This window comes from Chiloscyllium punctatum, chromosome 46 (assembly GCF_047496795.1).
Source record: "Chiloscyllium punctatum isolate Juve2018m chromosome 46, sChiPun1.3, whole genome shotgun sequence".
NCBI classification, from domain to species: Eukaryota; Metazoa; Chordata; class Chondrichthyes; order Orectolobiformes; family Hemiscylliidae; genus Chiloscyllium; species Chiloscyllium punctatum.
Genome location: NC_092784.1, coordinates 54,658,138 through 54,679,823, shown reverse-complemented (window position 1 = coordinate 54,679,823; position 21,686 = coordinate 54,658,138). Strand labels below are relative to the sequence as shown.

At 40.4% G+C, this 21,686-nt stretch overlaps 1 protein-coding gene across 1 annotated transcript; it reads right to left on the bottom strand.

Annotated features, from left to right (window-relative positions):
* Nucleotides 1-5,674: 5,674 nt before the first annotated feature.
* Nucleotides 5,675-21,419, bottom strand: get3 (guided entry of tail-anchored proteins factor 3, ATPase). The gene is made up of 7 exons (XM_072564259.1): nt 20,862-21,419; nt 16,978-17,125; nt 15,583-15,731; nt 12,546-12,696; nt 11,119-11,226; nt 9,831-10,031; nt 5,675-8,485 (listed from the first exon to the last, which is right to left on the bottom strand). Exons 1-7 carry the CDS (start codon nt 21,005-21,007, stop codon nt 8,357-8,359), a joined length of 1,032 nt encoding a protein of 343 aa, XP_072420360.1. The 5' UTR covers nt 21,008-21,419; the 3' UTR covers nt 5,675-8,356.
* Nucleotides 21,420-21,686: the final 267 nt, after the last annotated feature.

Sequence of the window (21,686 nt, the reverse complement as noted above, 5' to 3'; positions counted from 1 at the left end):
AGCTGGAGGCTATGCTCAACGAGGACATTATCGAACCAAGCCAAAGCGAGTGGAGTTTGCCGATCATCTTAGTTCCCAAACTGGATGGGGCTCAATGATTCTGCATGGACTATCGGAGGGTCAACGCCATTACAAAATCATATCCAATTCCTAGATTGGAGGACTGTACTGAGAAAGTTAGACAAGCCAGTTACATCACCAAGTTGGACTTAAAAGGTAACTGTCAGTAACCACGCATTATCAGAGACAGCAAAAGAAATTTCTGCACTTGTAACCCCAAATGGGCTACATCAGTTTAAAGTGATGCCCTTTGAAATTAAGAACGCACACGCGACATTCCAAAGACTCATGAATAGAGTTGTGGCTGGGTTGACAAACTGTGCAGTCTGTTTCGATGATGTAGTGATCTTTAGTAAGTCCTGGAATGATCACATGGTATAGTTTGCAGAGCTCTTTGAATGACTACAAGCAGCAAAACTGGTGATAAACTTAAATAAAACTGAATTCGCAAAAGCAGAGGTGACATTCTTGAGACATAACATCGGTCATGGAAGGTTGACCTCACAGAACGCAAAGACGAAGGCCATCAACGAATTTCCACGAGCAACCTCGAAGAAAGAGGTGTTTTGATTTTTAGGATTCAGCAGATTCTATCAAATGTTTGCTCCAAACTTCAGCAGTGTAGTGGCGCCGTTAACCAATTTGCTGAAGAAGCACACAAAGTTTCAGTGGACAGAACCATGCCAGGAGGCATTCGACCATTTGAAATCAATATTAACCACCAAACCAGTTTTAGCTACACCAAACTTTTCAAAACCTTTTAAAGTCGCCATCAATGCGAATGACGTTGGAGTTGGAGCTGTACTCCTACAGGAAAATGAAGATGGGATTGAACTGCCAACTGGTTACTTTTCGAAGATCAATATCCACCAGAGGAAATACTCGCTGATCAAAAAAGAATGATTGAGTTTGGTACTGGTCTTACAATATTTTAATGTGTATGTCACAAACAATGTGTCGGAGACAGTTGTGTACATAGATTACAATCCTCTTACATTCTTAGAATGCTTTAAGGACAAGAACATGAGACTATTTCGCTCGAGTCTTGTGTTACAGATTTTTAATTTAAAAATCATACATGTTGCAGGTCGTAAGAACATAATTGCAGATTTAACTGAAAATTTAGATGAGTTTTGTATTTATTTAAATATACACACACACACAGGTATACGGGAAGAAGTTGAACTTATTAAAGTTATCTGTATCTTAATGTGTTTAAAGAATTGAAAGAAAAATTAAGCCATCTTTTCATTATGATGGCTCATTTTTTTTCTTAACGGTTTAGTGTTATGAAGATGTAGAAGTGTACTGCACTTTTAAGAGAGTGAAGGACTTGACAAGCACACAGTGCTGGAGAATTCACAAAGTAACATTTGGTTCAAAATAGATAGCGCTAGCCAAGTTGCTAGGACACAAAAAACAAATTTGAATTTGGCCAATTAGCTTAACCTATACCAGGAAAATTACCAAATTCCAGTCAAGTTTGAATTAAGTATATTGGCAATCTTAAAAGCCCATGATGCTTTGGGGGTATAAGACCAGAGAAAATCGAACAGTTGGGAGTAGAGCTGCCAAGCCAGCATCTACAAACTACCCAGAGAATAGCTCTCTTAAAGTCACCTCTATTGATCAGTAACCTATGAAGCAGAACCCCCAAGAAGAAGAAAAGACTACAAAAATACAGAGAAGAACCAAAAGCTGCTTGGTTTTGATATAAGTAGTTTTGTTGTGTAAATCTTATCGGGAGTTTTATTGGACTGGTATTGTCGAAGGGGAAGGTGAAAAGTAGGTTAGAGGAAGGAGTTGCAAATAGTTGTTAGTTAATCTCTGTTATACTTTAAGAAATAAAGTTGTTAATTTTTACTCTAAACAGTTCTTGGCCTATCAAATTTTCACAGATCACTGCATGGGATAACTCTTTTCTTGTGTTGCTGGGTTGAATTAAGCAGGAGAGTTTACCCAGTGTCATAACAGCAGCCAATTTGCCAACAGCAGGCTCTCACAAGCAGCTATGTGGTAAATATTGGCTGACGATTGCACCATGTTCAGTACCATTCACAAAATATACCAAAGCAGCCTATCTCCAAATGCAACAAGACCTGGTCAATACCCAGACTTTGGCTCTCAAGGGACAAGTAACATTTGCACCACACAAATACCTGGCAATGACCATCTTTCTGGACAGAATCCAACCATCTCCCCTTTATATTAAACAGTATTACTGTCACGGATTCTCCCACTATTGCCTGGAAATGGAATGACACCAGTCATATAAATATTATATGGCCACAAAAGCAGGACAGAGGTTTGTGTCAGAAATGTTCCTGTAGGGGGATTGTGGTTTTAAACTTGTGAGGTGGTGGTTTTTGGTACTCCAGTTACCATTGTTAAAAGACTTTTAAATTTTTTTGCTTCCTCGGGTTTGTTGTGAAGCGTGCAGTATTAAAGGCTTTACTGAATACACCTTGCAATAAGTTGTTAATTGCGGTTTCTTTTTAATTCCAACATTCGGACAATTAAGAAGCAAACTCGAAAGTAAGAAAGACATATTTTTGGATAAATTTTGACTGTTATGGGATATTTTGTTTTGAAAGGAAGTGCCGGAGGTAGTGACTGCTCAGCACTCACTGAATGCCCTGCATTCTACTGAAACTTCAACTTCATAATGGCAACTGTGACAAGATTACTTATTATTAGACTTCTGTGGATTCTTTTGGGAATAGTCAGAGATCAGAAGCTGCAGAGTTCATTTTAATCACTGCAGGGAAAGCGTGAATTTGTGTTTGTGAAGAAGAAAGGTTGAACCAATCAGAAGGTTTTGGGTTCAAGCCCCATCTACAGAATTGAGCACATCTAATACTTCCAGCATGGTTCTGAATTATCAAAAATGTGGGTGGATGGACAGGAGGTCTAAACTGTGACCCTGTTGTTTTCCAATTTATTCATGGGATGTGGGTGTCACTGGCAAGTTGAAGTGTATGATGATGGAACGAGGAGGAATAAGGAAGTTAGAATCAGAAACCCTACAGTGTGGAGAGAGGCCATTTGCCCCACAGTGTGCACTGACCCTCTGAAGAGCATCCCATTCAGACACAAACCCCTATGCTATCCCCATAAACCGGCATTGACCATGGCCAATGCACCTAGCCTACACACCTTTGGTAGGTGGGAGAAAACCAGAGCTCCCGAAGGAAACCTACACAAACTCCATACAATCACCCAAAGTTGGGATTAAATCCAGATCTCTGGTGTTGTGAGGCAGTGGTGCCACCCACTCCACATCTCCAGCTGTCTTGGGTAATATGTTAAAGAATACCAATTATCACTCCTAAAAAGAGATTACCTCACCAGCGACAAGCAATACTTTTTCATTAAGTGAGTGATTCAAATCTGGAATTAACTGCCTGAAAATATGATGGAGGCAAGTTCAGTTGAGACACTCAGGTGAGAATTGGATTACTATCTGAAAAGGAAGAATGCAAGTAGTATGGGGAGAAAATGGGCGTGGCACTGTGAGCGCTATTCTTTCTGAGCCAGCAGAGACACTACTGGCCTCCAATTAGACATTAAAACCTGAATCTGTAACTTATGCAGTACCTACGATGGCGGCGATTATTGGGTGTTATTCATCTCAGTCCATCATTTCTGCAAGAGTTCCTCAGGGTAGTGTCCCTAGGTCCAACCATCTTCAGCTGATTCATGAATAAACTTTCCTCCATGAAAAAGGTCTGAAGTGGGGATGCTCATTATGCAACCATTATTGTTCTGCACCATTCGTGACGCCTCAGATATTAAAGCCATCCGTCAATCTATATAGCAAGATGTGGACAGTGTTCAGGCTTGAGGTGGTAAGTGGCAAGTAACATACACACAAATGTCAGGCAATGACCATCTCCAATAACTGAGAAACTAATTATTTTTCCATAACCTTCAATGGCACTATGTCACTGTGTCACTAATTACCCCACGATCAACATCCTGGAGATTACTATTGAGCAGAAACTGAAATGGACCAGCCATATAAACACTGTGGCTACAAAAGTAGCTCACAGACTAAAGGTTCTGTGGTACTTCTAACTCCCTAGAGATTGTCCACTATTTGCAAGGCACAAATCAGGAGTATGATAACATAATTGCCTTGATGTGTGCAACTTCAACAACACACAAGTATAAAACCATCCAGTACTAAGTAGCCTATTTTACTGGCATCCCATCCAACATGGTCATTATCCATTCCTATCATCACCAATGCACAGAGGGCAGCAGTGTATCTGTAGTAACTCACCAATGCTTCAATGACAGCATCTTCCAAACCCATGACTCCTACCATCTGGAGGGTCAAGGGCACCACCACCTGCAAGTTCCCCTTTAAGTCATACAACATCCCGACTTGGATCCAAATCTTTGCTCCTTCTCTGTCGCTGGGTCAAAGTTGTGGAAATGTACTTGTAGTCCAACACATGGACCACAGTATTTCAAAGAAGGCAGCTCACCATTACATTCTCCACAGCAATTAAGGATTGCGTAGAAATGCTGATTTACCCAGCATGTACATGCAGGAATTAACAACAGGATCCCAAATATTCAGGGGCAACAATTACTTTTGTGGTTTCAGCAATTATATTCACATTAGATCTGAGCGTGGTGGGTCCCAAATTATGACCTGCACTAAATTGTTTATTTGTACATTGAACACAGGTGTCACTGACTAGGCTAACATTTAGTGCAATTCCTCAATTATCCTAGAGAAAGTGGTGGTGAGCTACTGTCTTGAAATGCTACCATTCTTGAGATGTAGGTATACACAGTGCTGCAAATCCATTTGCAATGGTCAGTGGATTAGTAGTCAACAGAAACTTAATTGCTGAAGCAGAATTGATTTAAAAGTTTGGTAAAAAGTGGAACACCCTACTAAAAATAGAGGTGGAAGCACAATCTGAGGATAATGAAACAGATAATGTTTTAGATTTAGAAACTTGGAAGGCCACAGTCAGGAATGGAGAAAGAGAGCTAAGATGGAAATCAAATTTGATTAATAATAGGTGTCTTTAACCAAACGGTCGTCTTCCATGCTGTAAAATTCTGTAACGCTACTTATGTCTAGCATAACATCCAGTCACCACTTTTGATTGAGAAGATTTGTAGCTCAGGTTGATAGTAAGTATGTAAGTTAGCTCGCTGAGCTTGAATAGAGAGGCGCGACATACCACCAGCGCTTCACCAGAGACTCTCACTGATGCTACCTAGTATGGTGACGAAACATCTGAAAACAAGCTCAGCAAGCTAACTTACATATTTACCTTTGATTGAGTTTGTATGACTTCCCACACAGAGGCAGATGCAAATGGAAAATGTGGTGATCCTTTCTTTCAGGAGACAGGCTTGGTCCAATAATGGAAGATTCTGATTTGCAATTGCTATGTTTGGCCTATGCCAGTAAAGGTGAGCAACTTCAAAACATTAGAAACCAAGGAATCATCACTATTCCCACATTCTTCTGTGAACTGTAATGGTTGCTCTCAGAAGCGTCTCTAATACACAATATAGCAAACCAAGTTGCAAGCTCCAAGTGCCCTTCTTGCATTTTTTTTAAAAACACAGTAGCCTGAAATAATTATATATTTCAAGAGTTTTAATTCATTTAGTCCCCATCTCCATCCCAGAAATTATTGTAAACAATACAATACTTAAAGTTTGCCCTTGTACAATTTAAACTGAACTCAAACAATATTAATAGCAATTAGTGTTACTACTTTAAAAAGATAGCTTTTCTCTATAATTTTCTTTCTTCTGATGATAGTTAGGGTCTGGTCATACAGTCGGTAACTTCCAGTATCTTGCCCTTATCACTGCTTTTTGCAGTGTCACAAGCTATCAATTCATTGAGGTACATTCTGCTCACTCGTCACGCACAAATGTGTATCTTCCAACCATGCTCAGACACCCTACAAACAGTTCAGGAGTAGGAATCCCAGGTAAATTTCTCTTTACCAGCCCTACCTTCAGATGCCAAATATTGGACCATCTCCCTTAAATAGGATGGATTCTGTCAAGTCAATATAGATTGGGAACTACTGACATATACTACTCAACCACATGGCATCCATTTGGAATCAAATGAGCTATTGGAGGCCAAAAAGGTTACTCTACAGAAAAGCACTTTGGGGATGGACTTTAAATTAAAATATAGGATTAATTTAAATTCCATGAGTTGTGTTTGTTGTTTGCTAGCAGGTTGTTATTCTTAGCTTAAAAAAAGCATTCCGGGTTATGTATTCTTCCCTCCATCTCTCTGCCCATCTTTCTTGAAACTAACCAATGAGAGTTGGTTAGTTAAAACTCGAGGAACTGTCTATTTAGTCAATGGGAAGTGTCTGTTGCAGAGTAGATAATTGTCTAAAGTGAACAGAAAGGAGGGGATGATTGCCCTAGTCCTTTTAAATAAGCTTGTCTTTCCCACACAGGTTCCCGAACATTAAAACACAAAAATTTGATCTATTGTACCAATTTGGGAAGCACTCTTTTCAGATCACTGACTGGATCTGTCATTCAACATGCAGTCCTCAATATGGGAGGGAAATAAAACACACACAATTTGCAGTCACCGAGTGGTATATGGCATCTGTAGTATTTAGTCTGCATTTTGACTTCAATGACAGTCTCAGAATTATGCATTCAAGACAACTCGTCACAGTCTTCACAAACTATTAAAAAACAATTGCAGTACTTGTGTGTGGTGAAACCACCATGAATAATTAGGTATTTATTGAATTTCTTCCCCCACATTATAAATGCCCCCATTCAAATATAAGGTGTTGATTGTCAGGTGGACACCATGCACAGTTTAGGCAGCCTTCTGTACCAAGTGGGCACTTTCAGGTGTCAGGCCAACAATCAATTTCCAAATACTCATCAGCCCAGGAGAATACAGACAAGGACAAGCAGCAGGAACCATAGCTTGTGTTGTCCACTCCTGCCCTGGCAAACGTCACCACTTTGACCTCTGTACTTTGCCCACCATTTGATCTTCCTGCTCCATAATGGCTCATTATGTTAAACTAGGTGAGCCTTTTAACAGATGCAAAGATTCAGTCAGAAAGTATAAACAGTCCAATCCCAGTCCTCACCCCAAATTCAGAGAAGAGGCTCCAGACCAACTCCCATCTGGCCCAGAGTCTGACCATGAACAGTATTGAAGAAAACAACGGCTACAAGGGAATCTGCAAAGAGACCCAATGCAACAAAAGGGACAGGTTTCAAAAATACCAAGTGTGCATAGGTTCTTCATAGCCCATTCTCTTCATTAAGATCCTTTCCAAATTGGAAAAAGAGCGCATTCAAAGCAGCATATCAACACAGGTAAACTCTTACGTAAGTGTTAAATCAAATCTGATGCCTGACAACACCAGAACAAGCAATACCAGATAAGTTTTTAAACCTAATGCACCATTTTAAGTTATTTTGTCAGTGGTCAGGATGAGAGCAGCTCTCTCATATAACCCATGTTCTGAAAGAGACAGAAGATGTATTTGGTGTGCTCACCTAATGAATAGGTGAGTGAAATAAGGAAGACTCTAAAGAAACACTTGTAGGATATATGAAATGTTGAATTGGTCTCAAAAATGTGAACTTATTGCCTAATATTGGGCAGGTGGCTCCCATTCATATAAATAATTAACAACTTCAATTGCTGCTGAGATGAAACCTAGAGTTATGAGAGTAGCTTGCTTGTGTCAAAGTGTTTAATGAGCCAGTTTCATAACACTATTTTTAGGTAGCAGCATCTGTGGAAAGGAGTGGGGCAGGGGTGGGGAGTAGGAAAGGGGTCACTGTTGCTTCCTAATGGTTGCTCCTATAGTAAACCCATCACTTCATTTTGAAGTGTTCAACTGGAGAAGCAGCAACCGCAACTGAACCACTACTGGAAGGAGGATTAGAGAAAATGCATTGGGTCCTCAAGACATAGGGTCACTTGAGAGAGGACAGAAAATCATTAAGAGGAGGGGAAGAGTTTGAAGCTCAAAAGCCATTTTCTTTTAAAGTGGTTAATCACAGAATAAAGCTGTAGATACATAATGCTCTATTCTACAACTTTGACACAACGTCTTGAGATCACATATAGGCAATGCAAAATCACCTCCTTAAAAGTTACAATAACCAGAAATCAAAAATTGATCAAAAACAATAAATAACATTTAGGCAACCCCTCCCCAACTCCTTCCTACAAACAGTGTTAATAAATTACAAATCTTGGATCTCTTTGCCTCAGTTTTGAAACGGAATGAGGGAAGTCTGTTCATTTACTAGGTGGCTTGTAAGGCTCAAGCAGGAGTTTAGAGAAAGTATTGACTTTGTCAGTGCCCCTGACTTCATGAGGTAACAATGGGAGCTTCACAATGTGAAAATCTTCATACAAATCCTCCATCTGAAAGAAAAACAGACAGAGACAAGCTAAAGTAATCTTATTCACAAAAAGAACACTTGAGGTGCAAATGATGAACTACCCCTTAGCAGGAAAATTGGATATGCGCTCGCCAGGTGAGCAATAGTTACTGAGAAACTATTATAAATTCATAACAAGAGGACACAATTACTGTTCTCTCCAAGCTGTGCAGCCACGCAGAAACCATAAAGCCTCCATGCAGACCGCAAACATGTCGGTGCCTTTAAGTTACCGTACACATATAGCCATGCAAAAAAATTTAAAGAGACCACATTCTGACACAAATCACCCACAATCTCAAAACAAGTCTGGGGAACCACCGTCAAAGGTCTTGGGGCATTTGTTTGCAACAGATGGGTGGGGTAACTTGAAACTCCTTCTGAGTTATTTGAAATTTTCAAAAGGGATTTTGAAAGCAAGGACATCAGGGGAATAGGTCAAAGAGGTGATTAATAGAGTTGAACTACAAAACAGCTACAATCTGACTAAATAATCAAACACACTGAAGAAACTGAACAGCCAACTCCTTTTTCTAAAAAGTATTTGATGTGGGTAGTGTTGGCAAGCCCAGGATTTATTGCTCATCCCTGATGGCCTTGATCTGAATACAAGAAAGAGCCATCTACATTTCTGCATCTCAAGGCACATGTAGACCAAACCAGATAATAATAGCAGATTTCCTTAAGTGAACAAGGTGCTTTTTTAAAAACTGTTGATAACTTTCATGATCACCATTACAGACACCAGCTTTCTATTCCAAATTTATTCATGAATCGGTTTGTTAATCTCACCAGCTACAGTGGTGGGATCTGAACCCATGGCATCAAAACATTCAAATAAGAGGGTCACAGAACTCAAAACATGAACTTTGCTTTGTCTCCATACATGCATCAGACCTGCTGAGCTTCTCCAGCAATTTCTGTTTTTGCCCTCAAGACATTAGCCTGAACCTGTGAATTACTATTGACATGACCATGAATGGCTCCTTGAAGCGGTGTGCTTGGACAGCTACTCAGAGGGTCTGGCACACATCCAGTGTGAGGACTCAATGACTTTCAGTTCCAGAAATCGCTGGCATGCACTGACCTTGGAGGTGCAGACAGCAGCAGTGAAAATTAGAAAGGAACATAGGGAGATGCTGGCATAGTGGTAAACTAACATTAATGTTCCTATCTCTTAATTTCAAATAGATAATCCAAAATGAGCTCAAACCCAGACTGCATTAAACAAATACCTGATCCAATTCAAGCATGAGGCTAATATTGCTGGTCACATTTTCTGTACAAAATACAAACAAAATAGAAAGTTTATGCCATTATAACATTACCTGGTCTAGATATTTGGATTGGATTTTGTGTCGAGCCTCACACATCTTACATGGTTTCTCCCCAGGGTCGGGAAATACTAGTTGGTTTACTATTATGTTGTGGCTGTCAATCTTACACTTGGCCAATTCTTGAATTAGTCGTTCAGTCTCATATAAGGACAGAAACTCAGCAATGCAAACACAGATGAAGGTGGTCTGCTCCTGTGAAAAGGCCAGAAAACAGATTTAATAGATACCTGTCATCTTGGAGCTCATCCAACAGTGGCAACTGCAGTAAAAACGTCAGCTTTCGTTTCACACTTCCTTTCACTTTGTTCTAACTTTCTCCAGTATTCCTCTTATTGTCTCATTCAGTAGCAAAAATATCCATGACTCAAGGTGGCTATGGCTCCATACCAGGATTTCAGAACAGGTTCTGGGCCTTTGCTTCTGTGCAGTACTGGGAGACTGTTGCACCATCAGAAGTGATTGCCTCCCAGAATGATAAATTTAAAGCACAAATTAGCAATTCATTCAATTTGTCCAGGTAATGTCAATTATTAGAATATCGCTGCTTTGGAGGTATACAGGGGAACCTCGATTATCCGAACGTGATGGCGGGCACTATTTCGCTCGGATAATCAATTATTCAGTTAATCGATTAAATGCCTTTCCTCTGGGGTTCAGAGCTTCTTCAAAGACTGCTCCCCGTTCAAGAGACTGCAAAAGCACAAAAAGCCCCGCTCCTCCCCCCGGGGCAGCTGGACTGGACTGGACACCCAAACAGTAAGACTGCTGCAACTGCCTTTGTAGAGTAAGTCTCCACATTGCGCGCACACACACACACCTTTTTGACAGGTTCCACCTTTGCCTTACAGGATAATGTTGGGGAGAGAGAGCAAGAGCGCATGTGTGAGAGAGCACGCAGTCAGTCATTTGGAGACGATGCCTGTTTAGTCACTGTAAACAAAAGACGCAATGACTGTTGGAAACACGTCATTAATGTAATGTTTCCATCGGGACCTCTAGATCTCCTTCAGATAATCCGATTTTTGGATAATTGGTATTCGGATAACCTAGGTTCCTCTGTACTACTGGACCAGCAATCCAGAGTTCACAAGTTCCAGAATTGGTGGACTAGCATGAGATTTATTGAAAAGAAAAAAGGGTTCAGTGACTGCTATGATCTTTCACACTACAGTTTAATCTCAATACTCCCAAGTCAATGACAACTTCAGTTAAACCATTAGTCCTCACGTCAGTACTGGTCTTTAGACAAAGGGGAACAAAAAAATTAAGTGGTAATTACCGGGTCTTTAAACTGTTCACTGACTGAACGAATGACAGGTAAGGTTTCTTCTAACTTTGAAGCAAGTTGATCTGCATTCATGTCACCGAGTCCAAGCATACTGCACATCTGAAATGTTAGCAATGATTAAATAAATATAGTTTGACCGCACAACCAGTAGAAAGATGACATAGACCGACCAATTATTCGAAGTTAAATGTTTGCGGAACATCTCAGTCATTTTTTAAAATTTAAAAGGTCAATGCATTTATACGGAAAGTACCTTAGTTCATTCTATTCCAAAACTACATGCTTTAACATGCTAATAATCCAAATGCCCACAATGTATGGAAGACCTGTGAACAATATGAAGATTTATCACACCAGTAATTCACCAACATGCATATCAAGACTTTCCATATGCAGCAGCTGCTCAGCTTAACTGGAATAGACTGGCTATTTGTCAACTGGGAGAAGACCTAACCCACCTGCTGTATAATGGAGTATCCCCCTGTTTAGGTTGTGCAATTTAGAGGAGTAATATACAACTTGATTGAAGCAGATAGTAACCAGAGGGGTATTGAGAGGATTAATGTGGAAGAGATGTTTGCTCTTGTGGGAGAATCTAGAGCTTGGGGTTACCATTTAAAAATAAGCGACTACCAATTTAAAACAGGCACAGGAGAAACTCTCTCAGAGGACCATGAATCTTTGGTTCACTCACCCTTAAAAGGGGGTGAAAGCAGGGTCTTTGAATATCTTTAAGGCAGATTTATATAGATTCTTGAAAAGCATGGGACTGACAGGTTAGGCAGGAATGTGGAGCAACCAGATCTATGTTACCTTATTGAATTGCAGAGCTGGCTCAAAGGGCCAAAGTGTGTATTCCTGCTCCTGATTCCTATGCTCATTTGTCAAATATATGCAGGTTTCAAAGCAAAAGCAATGGCCACGCTTTACAGCATGAACACATACAACTTCAAACAAACTTTTGGGCGACCCCGTAATCAAACAGTGCCTCAGGGATTGAATTGAAATTATGCTTAAAATACATAAATGAATAAATGTTGCTCTATTTCCTTCCTTCTGATCTTATTCCTTTCTTTGTGCTTTACCACTTCCACTTGTGCAGTAACCGCCTATTATTTTGAAGTGGCAGTTCCCGACATGTAAACATGAAGTAATTGTTGGTAGGCTATTTGATCATAGGAAAAATATTCTACACTTGCCAGCATTACAATGTTGCCAACACTGGATAGCACAAGGAGCAGAAATGCTGTCCAATTTCACTTTCAATCTCTTCTTAGTCTATTGGCATTCAAAAGTACTACAAAAGGTGCATTTTGCATCCCTGACAGAGCAATTAGAATCTCAATCTTAGCACCAATTTACTGTCAATATATTGTCTAAACTTTTCCAGAGCAAATTAAGTAATTGGCTTATGATACCTGGGAGATGAAAGGGCTGATCTGGTTTTTAATTTGCATCAGTCGCCCAAGTCCCCTCTCAACGATAGTCGGAAAGTTCAGAAGCCGTAACGTATGCCCTGTTGGTGCTGTGTCAAACACTACCACTGAGAAATTCATGCCTTTCACCAACCTGTAAAACACAAATTATTTAACAAAAGGATATTAAAAACTACCTACAACAAATGCATTCTTGGAACCTTGTTCCCCTGCAAACCAGTGCCCACCAATTTTATAGGCTTGAACAACTTAATTTGACAGAGGTTTGGGAACCTTACCAATGTTAGAATTCCATAAAAGCATGTTTTTAAAGTGCATCAACACGTGAAGACTCAATGTTGCAATGCTTAAGTTTGTATCAAGCACTTTACATAAATTACATATGAACCAGGCAAATAGGATTCGTTTAGTTTGGGAAACTTGGTTGGCATGGACGAGTTGGACCGAAGGGTCTGTTTCCCATGCTGTTTGACTCTATTAGTGTAGATCAACAAGCAAGTAAAGCCACAATAATTCACTGTGTCACTGATAGGCAAGAATGTTGAGAATGGGATCTTAATTGATGTAATATTACATTATGATTATACATCTTTTAAATTTTTCATAGAGGCTGTGACCTGGATCTATTAAAATAAATAATGGGTCAGGGATTCAGTGCGCAATAGGATTTACTTTCTACTGTTTCATTTTGCAATCAGATCAGCAGGTACCTCAGTATTAAAACCCCTACGCCAAACAATGCATTTTCAAATTAGATTTGGGTTAATTCAGATCCTCTAAATATAAAAATTATTAAAAAGGTAACATTTTCACATCCAAAGTATAGATTTCACAACTGGTAAGAGTTTGAAACATTACATAAATTTACTGTGCAGAAACAGGTTATTCATCCCAAGTGGTATTTATATTCAACATGAATCCCCTCCCAACATCTCATGCTTTCAGCATAACCCTTTTTCCCTGTCTCGCAAGCTTCTATTCCTTAAAGCTTTCCCAAAAATCACAACTGCTCCATGAGATAATGAGTCCAGGTTGTAACTACTCTCTAGGTAAGGATATTATCTTAGCTATGTTGTCACAGTTATCTCATACAGTCTCCCAACCACTCCCACGAGCCATCTTAAACAGTTCCAAGGTTTTCTTCTCCATTACTTGATTGGGAAATCCATTTCAATCATTAATCACTCCCGAAGGCCTTCTTGACAATAGCTTCTGCTAATGTGCTCCCAATACACCAAGGGGCAAAGTGCATGGGAACCTTTTAAATTCCCACAAAGATATTACCATATTCAATGAGATTATTCCATAATTATTGCAGTTCATCAGGCTCAAAAGCATTCACAAGGGACAAAAGATAAATGTAGCAGTTCCACCTCAGTTCTGCTTGAAAGCCAGGGTGCAGGTTCTCCATGCTGGGCCCAATCAAAGCTACATGGGGAAGTCACGTACACTAATCAACTTCACCTTTCAAAATATAAAAAACACTAAACATATATGGATTATATGTTACAGATTTAAAACTAGACTAGAGAGCCTAGAATTAAAGAATAGGTGCAGCATAGGAGGCAGCAATTCAGCCTATCATGTCTGTACTGGCTTTCTGAAACGATGCACCTATTGCCATTTCCAACCTTTCGCCCCTATACACTCTGTTTTCAGATAATAATCAATTGCATCTTAAAGCCTCGACTCAACAAGCTTTCACTGTGCGCTCAGGCTGTGCATTAATCCCAACCACTCAACCCCAATCGCTTTAAATCTGTGCCTGCCTGTTCTTGCAACACTGCTCTGCAAAAACCAGACAAAGCAACTTTATGGAAATTGTGCAGTTTTATTGCCATTGAACACTGAGTGATTAATCATAGACATATTAGAAATTAGTAAACAAAGTTGTTTGGCTGACAACCAAGAATCATCCAATCAGACAACGAAGTGTCCGTTGGCTTTCCCATTGGTGTGACATTTCACAAAGAATACCTTTTGATTAAAATAATGCTGTACAACTTTACTTTTGGGTGCAAGTAATTCCTTGAATTTAGATTAAGGGGTGATTTGATGAAAGTACAAAATATAAAATAAAATCAAATAGCAGAAAGAACTGAACTGCCTGATTTGGAGAATACAGAATGAGGGCCACAGTTTTATAACTAGAGCCAGACATTTCAGAAATAAAAATCATACATACAAAAATGATAGAACACCCTTCTGGAAATAGTAATCAATGCTAGATTAAGTTTAAAAACCAAGATTGATAGACATTTTGCTGAAGTGAAAGTATTAAGGGATATCAGGCAAAGGTGCATAAATAACGCTAGGTCACCGAATAGTTACGATCTCACTAAATGGCAGGTTAGGCTTGAGGGGCTAAATGATGCCCTTCTGTTGAAAGCATCAAGTTCCTAGGAGTGACAATAATCAACAAACTGTCCTGGTCCTCCACAGCAACGCCTCTTCTTCCTCAGGAGACTAAGGAGATTCAGAATTTCCACAAGGAACCTCACCAACATTTACAGATGCGCCATAGAAAGCATTCTGTCCAGATGCATCAGAGCTTGTTACAGCAAGTGCTCTGCTGAGGACCGTAAGAACTACAAAAAGTTGTGAACATAGCCCAGACCATCGCGAAAGCCAAACTCCCATCCTCGGACTCCATTTACACTTCTCGTTGCTGCAGAAAGGTGGCCAACATCAAAGACCCCTACCACACCAGTTATACTCTCTTCCAACCTCTACTATCAGTCTCAAACAGAAGATTAAACACACATCCTAACAGGTTCAAGAACAGCTTCTTCCCCACTGTTATTAGACTGCTGAATGGATCTCTCTAATTTCAAACTTAAACGATGATCTTGCTTCCGTCACCTCATGTGCAGTCATAACCTTGTATGCCCCAATCTAAACACTCTTTGATCAATATGTCCTTGCATATTATAATCTGCCTGTACTGCATGCAAAACAGAACTTTCCACAGTACTTAGGCATATGCGACAACAATAAATTCTGTTCCCTCCCACATTACCTCATTACTTCAGCATAGCTCATAGCTTCATCGATGCCAGGGAATGCGCTCATTGCTTCCTGCATCATCTTCTTACCCATGCTCAGCATATTATCTTCCTCAAAAAATTCATCAGGTAATTCTGCCACTCCCAGGCTTGGGTCAATTTCCTGCATGAGGAAAGGAAGAAGCCACAAAGTTTCTGCATGTTTATTCTTTAAATCCATGCTCCTGCAGGATTTGAAACTATTGAGTTTGGCCCTTGTTCATACAGCAGGTAAATGAAAAATGTTTTATTCCCTGAATTCTAACCTTGTTTTCTCATTCTATTAGCAATCTACCCCTTTAACAATTGCAATAACTTCCTTTCATTGTTGCATGAAGCAGGAGTAGTTTGAACAGAAGGCAATGATCTGAACTTCTTCAGCACTTTTAAACATCAAGAAATACACCAAGGCACTTTATAAAAAAAGGTAAGATTTTGACTTGAAAGATAGATTGGGGAAACTGCCATCGTCAATAATCTTGTAACTTGCTCACTAACAAGCATTGTGGATTTACCTATACCTGAATTTTAACAGTTCAAGGCAGCAGCTCACCACCACTTTCTGAAGGATAATTAGGGATGGGTAATAAGTTATACTTGCATCCCCTAATTAACATCTAGAAATATAAATTCTGTTCAGTTTCTTGACTGCAGTTTGCTAGCCCACTCCAAAATAGGCATATGTGGCTAGACAAAGTATACTAACTGGATCTTGAACATAATTTAATAAAATAAAGCACTGCAGACGTTGGAGATCTGACACAAGCAAAACCAGAAACTGTTGGAGAAATTAGCAGGTCTGACAGCATATGAGGAGAGAAAATAGAGTTAACATTTCGAGTTCTACCAAGATTTGAAATATTAACTAGGTTTTCTTGGCAAAGGCTATAACAACTGGAAATGGCATATAAATAAGATGAGCTGAACTATTAATGACAAGCAAATACATAGAAATAAGGCCAACACCCCTCAATTGGGAGATTGTAAAGTCACTATTTAAAGCTTAAAGAGAAAATCAGAAAAAAATGTCTACATTAAAAATTCCTATTTTTAAAATGCTCCCAACCCGAAACATCATCTTTATAGGTTTGATGGCTGCAATGTTAAGAATTGCTTCATCAGGCTCATCTCAGCACAGAGCACAAAATATACAATGTAAACTTCTGTAACAGATTTAACTGCACTCTCATTAGAAATCAATGCAGAACCTTTTACCATTCCTGGCTGTTACATATGGGATTCCCAATTCCACCAACATTTGTATTATCAGTTATTGACACACCTCACTGTGAGAAGCAAATTATTTGAGCCACATACACAAACATTTAATTTGCATATTTATGTTCTCCGCAGCTTGTATTTTTACTCACCATAGCAAACAGATTATCATAGCCTTTCACTTTTGTTGGTACTTTTGAGAATTTCTGATCAAATGCATCAGAGATGTTATGAGCTGGGTCGGTGGAAATTATCAGCACACTCTCCCGAACATCCGCCAACTGCACAGCCAAACTACAGCTATGTAGAAAAAAAATTACAAATTAGATGTCACCTTCTGAAACATTACAAGTGGTCAGTAGGGCAAAAATTTGAAAGAGACATTCCCACCTAGACCTTTCTTCTGCCCCCACCCATGGCACATGTAGTTTGCAGTTTGAGACAACACTCAATACTCAGTGATGTGGAAAACAAAATGGAACATGAGAACAGTACAAGTTGCAACTGTCATAAGTGTATTGGAGATGAAGAGATTTTTCTTAACTCCACTGCTGATATTTCTTGAAACTGTACCGTCATGACTTCTAATTCTCGGCCAATGGGCTGAGAAGTGGCAGATGGAGTTTAATTCAGATAAATGCGAGGTGCTGCATTTTGGGAAAACAAATCTTAGCAGGACTTATACACTTAATGGTAAGGTCCTAGGGAGCGTTGCTGAACAAAGACACCTTGGAGTGCAGGTTCATAGCTCCTTGAGTGGAGTCGCAGGTAGATAGGATAGTGAAGGCTGCTTTTGGTATGCTTTCCTTTATTGGTCAGGGTATTGAGTACAGGAGTTGGGAGGTCATGTTGCGGCTGTACAGGGCATTGGTTAGGCCACTGTTGGAATATTGCATGCAATTCTGGTCTCCTTCCTATCGGAAAGATGTTGTGAAACTTGAAAGAGTTCAGAAAGATTTACAAGAATGTTGCCAGGGTTGGAGGATCTGAGCTACAGGGAGAGGCTGAACAGGCTGGGGCTATTTTCTCTGGAGTGGAGGTTGAGTGGTGACCGTATAGAGGTTTACAAAATTATGAGGGGCATGGATAGGACAAATAGACAAAGTCTTTTTCATGGGGTTGGAGAGTCCAGAACTAGAGGGCATAGGTTTAGGGCGAGAGGGGAAAGATATAAAAGAGACCAAAGGGGCAACGTTTTCAAGCAGAGGGTGGTACGTATATGGAATGAGCTACCAGAGGATGTGGAGGAGGCTGGTACAATTGCAACATTTAAGAGGCATTTGGATGGGTATATGAACAGGAAGGGTTTGGAAGGATATGGGCCAGGTCCTGGCAGGTGGGAGCAGATTGGGTTCAGATGTCTGGTCGGCATGGACGGGTTGGACCGAAGGGTGTTTCCATGCTGTACATTTCTATGACTCTCTATGGGCAACCTTGAAAAAAATGACTATAGTGCCCTTTTATTGTCAAATCACCACACAAAAGATGAAACTGGTATTCCTTAAAGCTGGTCACAGCCTTCTGTAGGACAAACACTAAAGTCTACTTTTACACAACCCCATAAATTTCCTTCAGAAGTATACTATTAATAAAAGGACAAAATTTTTCCAATCCAGATTTGACAGAAACCCCTCTTGATAGCAAAATCTGAAAGGATAAAAGTTTTTTTTCCTAGTAATATGCCCTATTGAATGACATTAAAAAATAATCAATTAAATTTGGTGACAAGTTTCGGGAATTTGGAAGGCACATAGAATATTAAGCGCAAGGCGGTACAAGAAAAAGGAATGTAAAAACAGAAAATACTGAAGAAACAGATCGGACAGAATCTCAGGTGAGAGAAACTGTTAACATTTGCAACCCAATCTGACTCTTCCGCGGAAGGAGGAATTGATCTCAAAACATTGACACCACAAGGTGTTACCAGACCTGAATTTCTCCAGCACTTCATTTTTCAGAACTCCAACATCCACTGCATTTTACTTTTACAAAATAAAAGTGTTTTACTGCTATTTTCAAGGGATCCAGAGAGAGCACACCAGGGAATACTCAATACAGCTTTGACATCTGTACCCTTTGAAGGACACACTTGCTTTCAAAGAAGTGAAACTAAGGCTCAACAAACTGATTGCTGACATTTAGATTGCCACAACTGAATGATTTGAGTAGAACAAGCCAGTATTGCTTTGGCATTTAGTGATATGATCTCATTAAAATAGAAAAATTTACTCACACAGTACTCAATGCATTGGATATTGAAGTTGTGCCTCATTAATAGTGAGTGACAAGTATCTACAATGTACTGTCTTAATATGGTAAAGAGAGGTTCAATTAAGACATACAAAAAGGTAATTGGTTACCTTAAAAAAAAGGAAGAATGTGCAGGGCTAAAGGACAAAAGGTGGAGGTGGAAGAGGGACACTAACTCAACTAGTGCTTCAGAGAACTAATGTAACCATGATGTGGGAACGATGTCTTTCTGTGCTGTGAACATTCTACAATCCTTGGTTGGAAAGTCAAAAACTAGGTAGCATAACCTCACAATAAGGAGGCAACCATTTTAGACAGAGAAATCTCTTCACTTGTGGGGAACTTGACTTTTGGAATTCAACATGCCTTCAACATGAATGTAGTCGCCTTGACTATATTCAAAACTAAGATTGACAGATTGTCAGACAGTTGAGTCAGCATAGAAGATCAGCCACATTCACTTTGAAAGATTGAGAAAGCACAAAAAGAAAGTGAATGGTCTAAACCTGTTCCCTTTGCTTCATTTTCAATCCGTGATCATAAAAGGCATGAGGATAATGCAAGAAAGTGAGACTGATGCAGATCAGCTGTAACCTGGTTGAATGGTGGAGTAGGTCTGAGGGGATAGTCTTCTCTAGTTCCTTTTGTCTATGTGAAATGAAAGTTATGCATACACAGATGTGATGTAGGCAAGTATATTAGAGTCAGAGAGATGTATAGCATGGAAACAGATCCTTCCGTCCAAACCGACTAATCTAGTCCCACCTGCCAGCACCTGACCCATATCCCTCCAAACCCTTCCTATTCATATACCCATCCAAATGCCTCTTAAATGTTGCAATTGTACCACTTCCTCTAGCAGCTCTTTCCATACCTGTACCACCCTCTGTGGGAAAAAGTTGCCCCTTGGGTCTCTTAAAAAAACCTGAATAATTAAATATTCCAGAGCAGCACATTAAGCCCAAGTGTCCCAAGCTCCAATTTAACTGTACACACCACAATGTGTTTGCTGAAGGAGGGTCACTGGATTCGAACCTTTAACCATTGTGGGCGGCACGGTGGCACAGTGGTTAGCACTGCTGCCTCACAGCGCCTGAGACCCGGGCCTCAGGCGACTGACTGTGTGGAGTTTGCACGTTCTCCCCGTGTCTGCGTGGGTTTCCTCCGGGTGCTCCGGTTTCCTCCCACAGTCCAAAGATGTGCAGGTCAGGTGAATTGGCCATGCTAAATTGCCCATAGTGTTAGGTAAGGGGTAAATGTAGATGTAGGGGTATGGGTGGGTTACGCTTCGGCGGGGCGGTGTGGACTTGTTGGGCCGAAGGGCCTGTTTCCACACTGTAAGTAATCTAATCTAATCTAAAACTCTACATCTCTCCACAGATACTACCAGACTTGCTAAGTTTCTTCAACAATTTCTGTTTTTGTTTCAGACCTTCAGCACCCTCAGTTCTCTGTATAGTGCTTCCCTGGCTAATCCTCTGGGATTAACAGAGTTTTCAACCTGTTTCCGTGCTGAGGAACACCTGCTGATTTTAAATGTGTCATGTTAACGTGGCCATTGACTGCGCTCATCAGCAGGAAAAAAAGGAGACCTTCGTAAACACAGTAATAAGTATAATTCATTGGAGTTGGGGCACTCATGGCACAGTGGTAGCATCCCTGCTTACTGAGCCAGGACCCATGTTCATTTCCCACCTTCTCCAGAGGCAGCTCTTTTTAGGTTAATACAGACAAGGTCTAACATACTGAAGTTAGTGGGTAAAGGTGGTCTCTCCTCGCTTATTACCTGCACGTGGTTTTCCCCACGCCTCCTTTCCCACCCACAAAGATCCACTTGAGGGACTTCTGCTCGATAATATTGGACAGGGTTGGTTCCAGGGGCTCCACGTCTATGGCATCCTCAAACTCCTCGTCCATCGTCGCCGCCGCCATCTCGGAAGGTACCACGTGACCGAGGATTGATAGAGAGAAAGAATCGCCCGACCTCGAACTTCTCAATTTATTTGTAGTTAATAATTAAAAACACGATCATCTGACGAGCGGGTTATTTTAACGCCATCGAAAGCGGGGTTAAGACCGGGGTATTTTTCCTCACATTCCAGATATTCCGCGCCTCGAAACTCCACGTATTGCCCCCTTCCCACCACCTTCCATCTTCGACACTGATTGGTCCAGCGCTGTTTTAGTAAAACGCGTTCAGATTGGTTCGGTTGCACATTTCAATCGATATCCTCTTTTAGAACGGACAGCTACACGTTCCCTGATCATTAAATTTGAAATGTTACGATTCGTTGTCATTGAAATTTGTTTTTGTTTCGGTTGAGGGGGGGGAAGAAAAGGGAAATATTTGGGGCGGTTTAAAGTTCGGTCATGCGCAGTTGTCGCCTATTCCAAGATATCGAGGGGGGAGGTGTTCCTCGACCCTACCTTTTTTGGAGAGGAACATGAGGCGGCTGGCCCTGTTTTCTTGTTGAGCCAGTGATTTGTTGGTGTTTGAGAGTATAGATTCGTTCAGGCGTTGTTTTTTTACCCTATCCTCTCCCATTTCCACACACGCACACACACACCACCCCCCCGTCCCAAGCCCGCTCCACCCCAGAAGCCTCGGCGG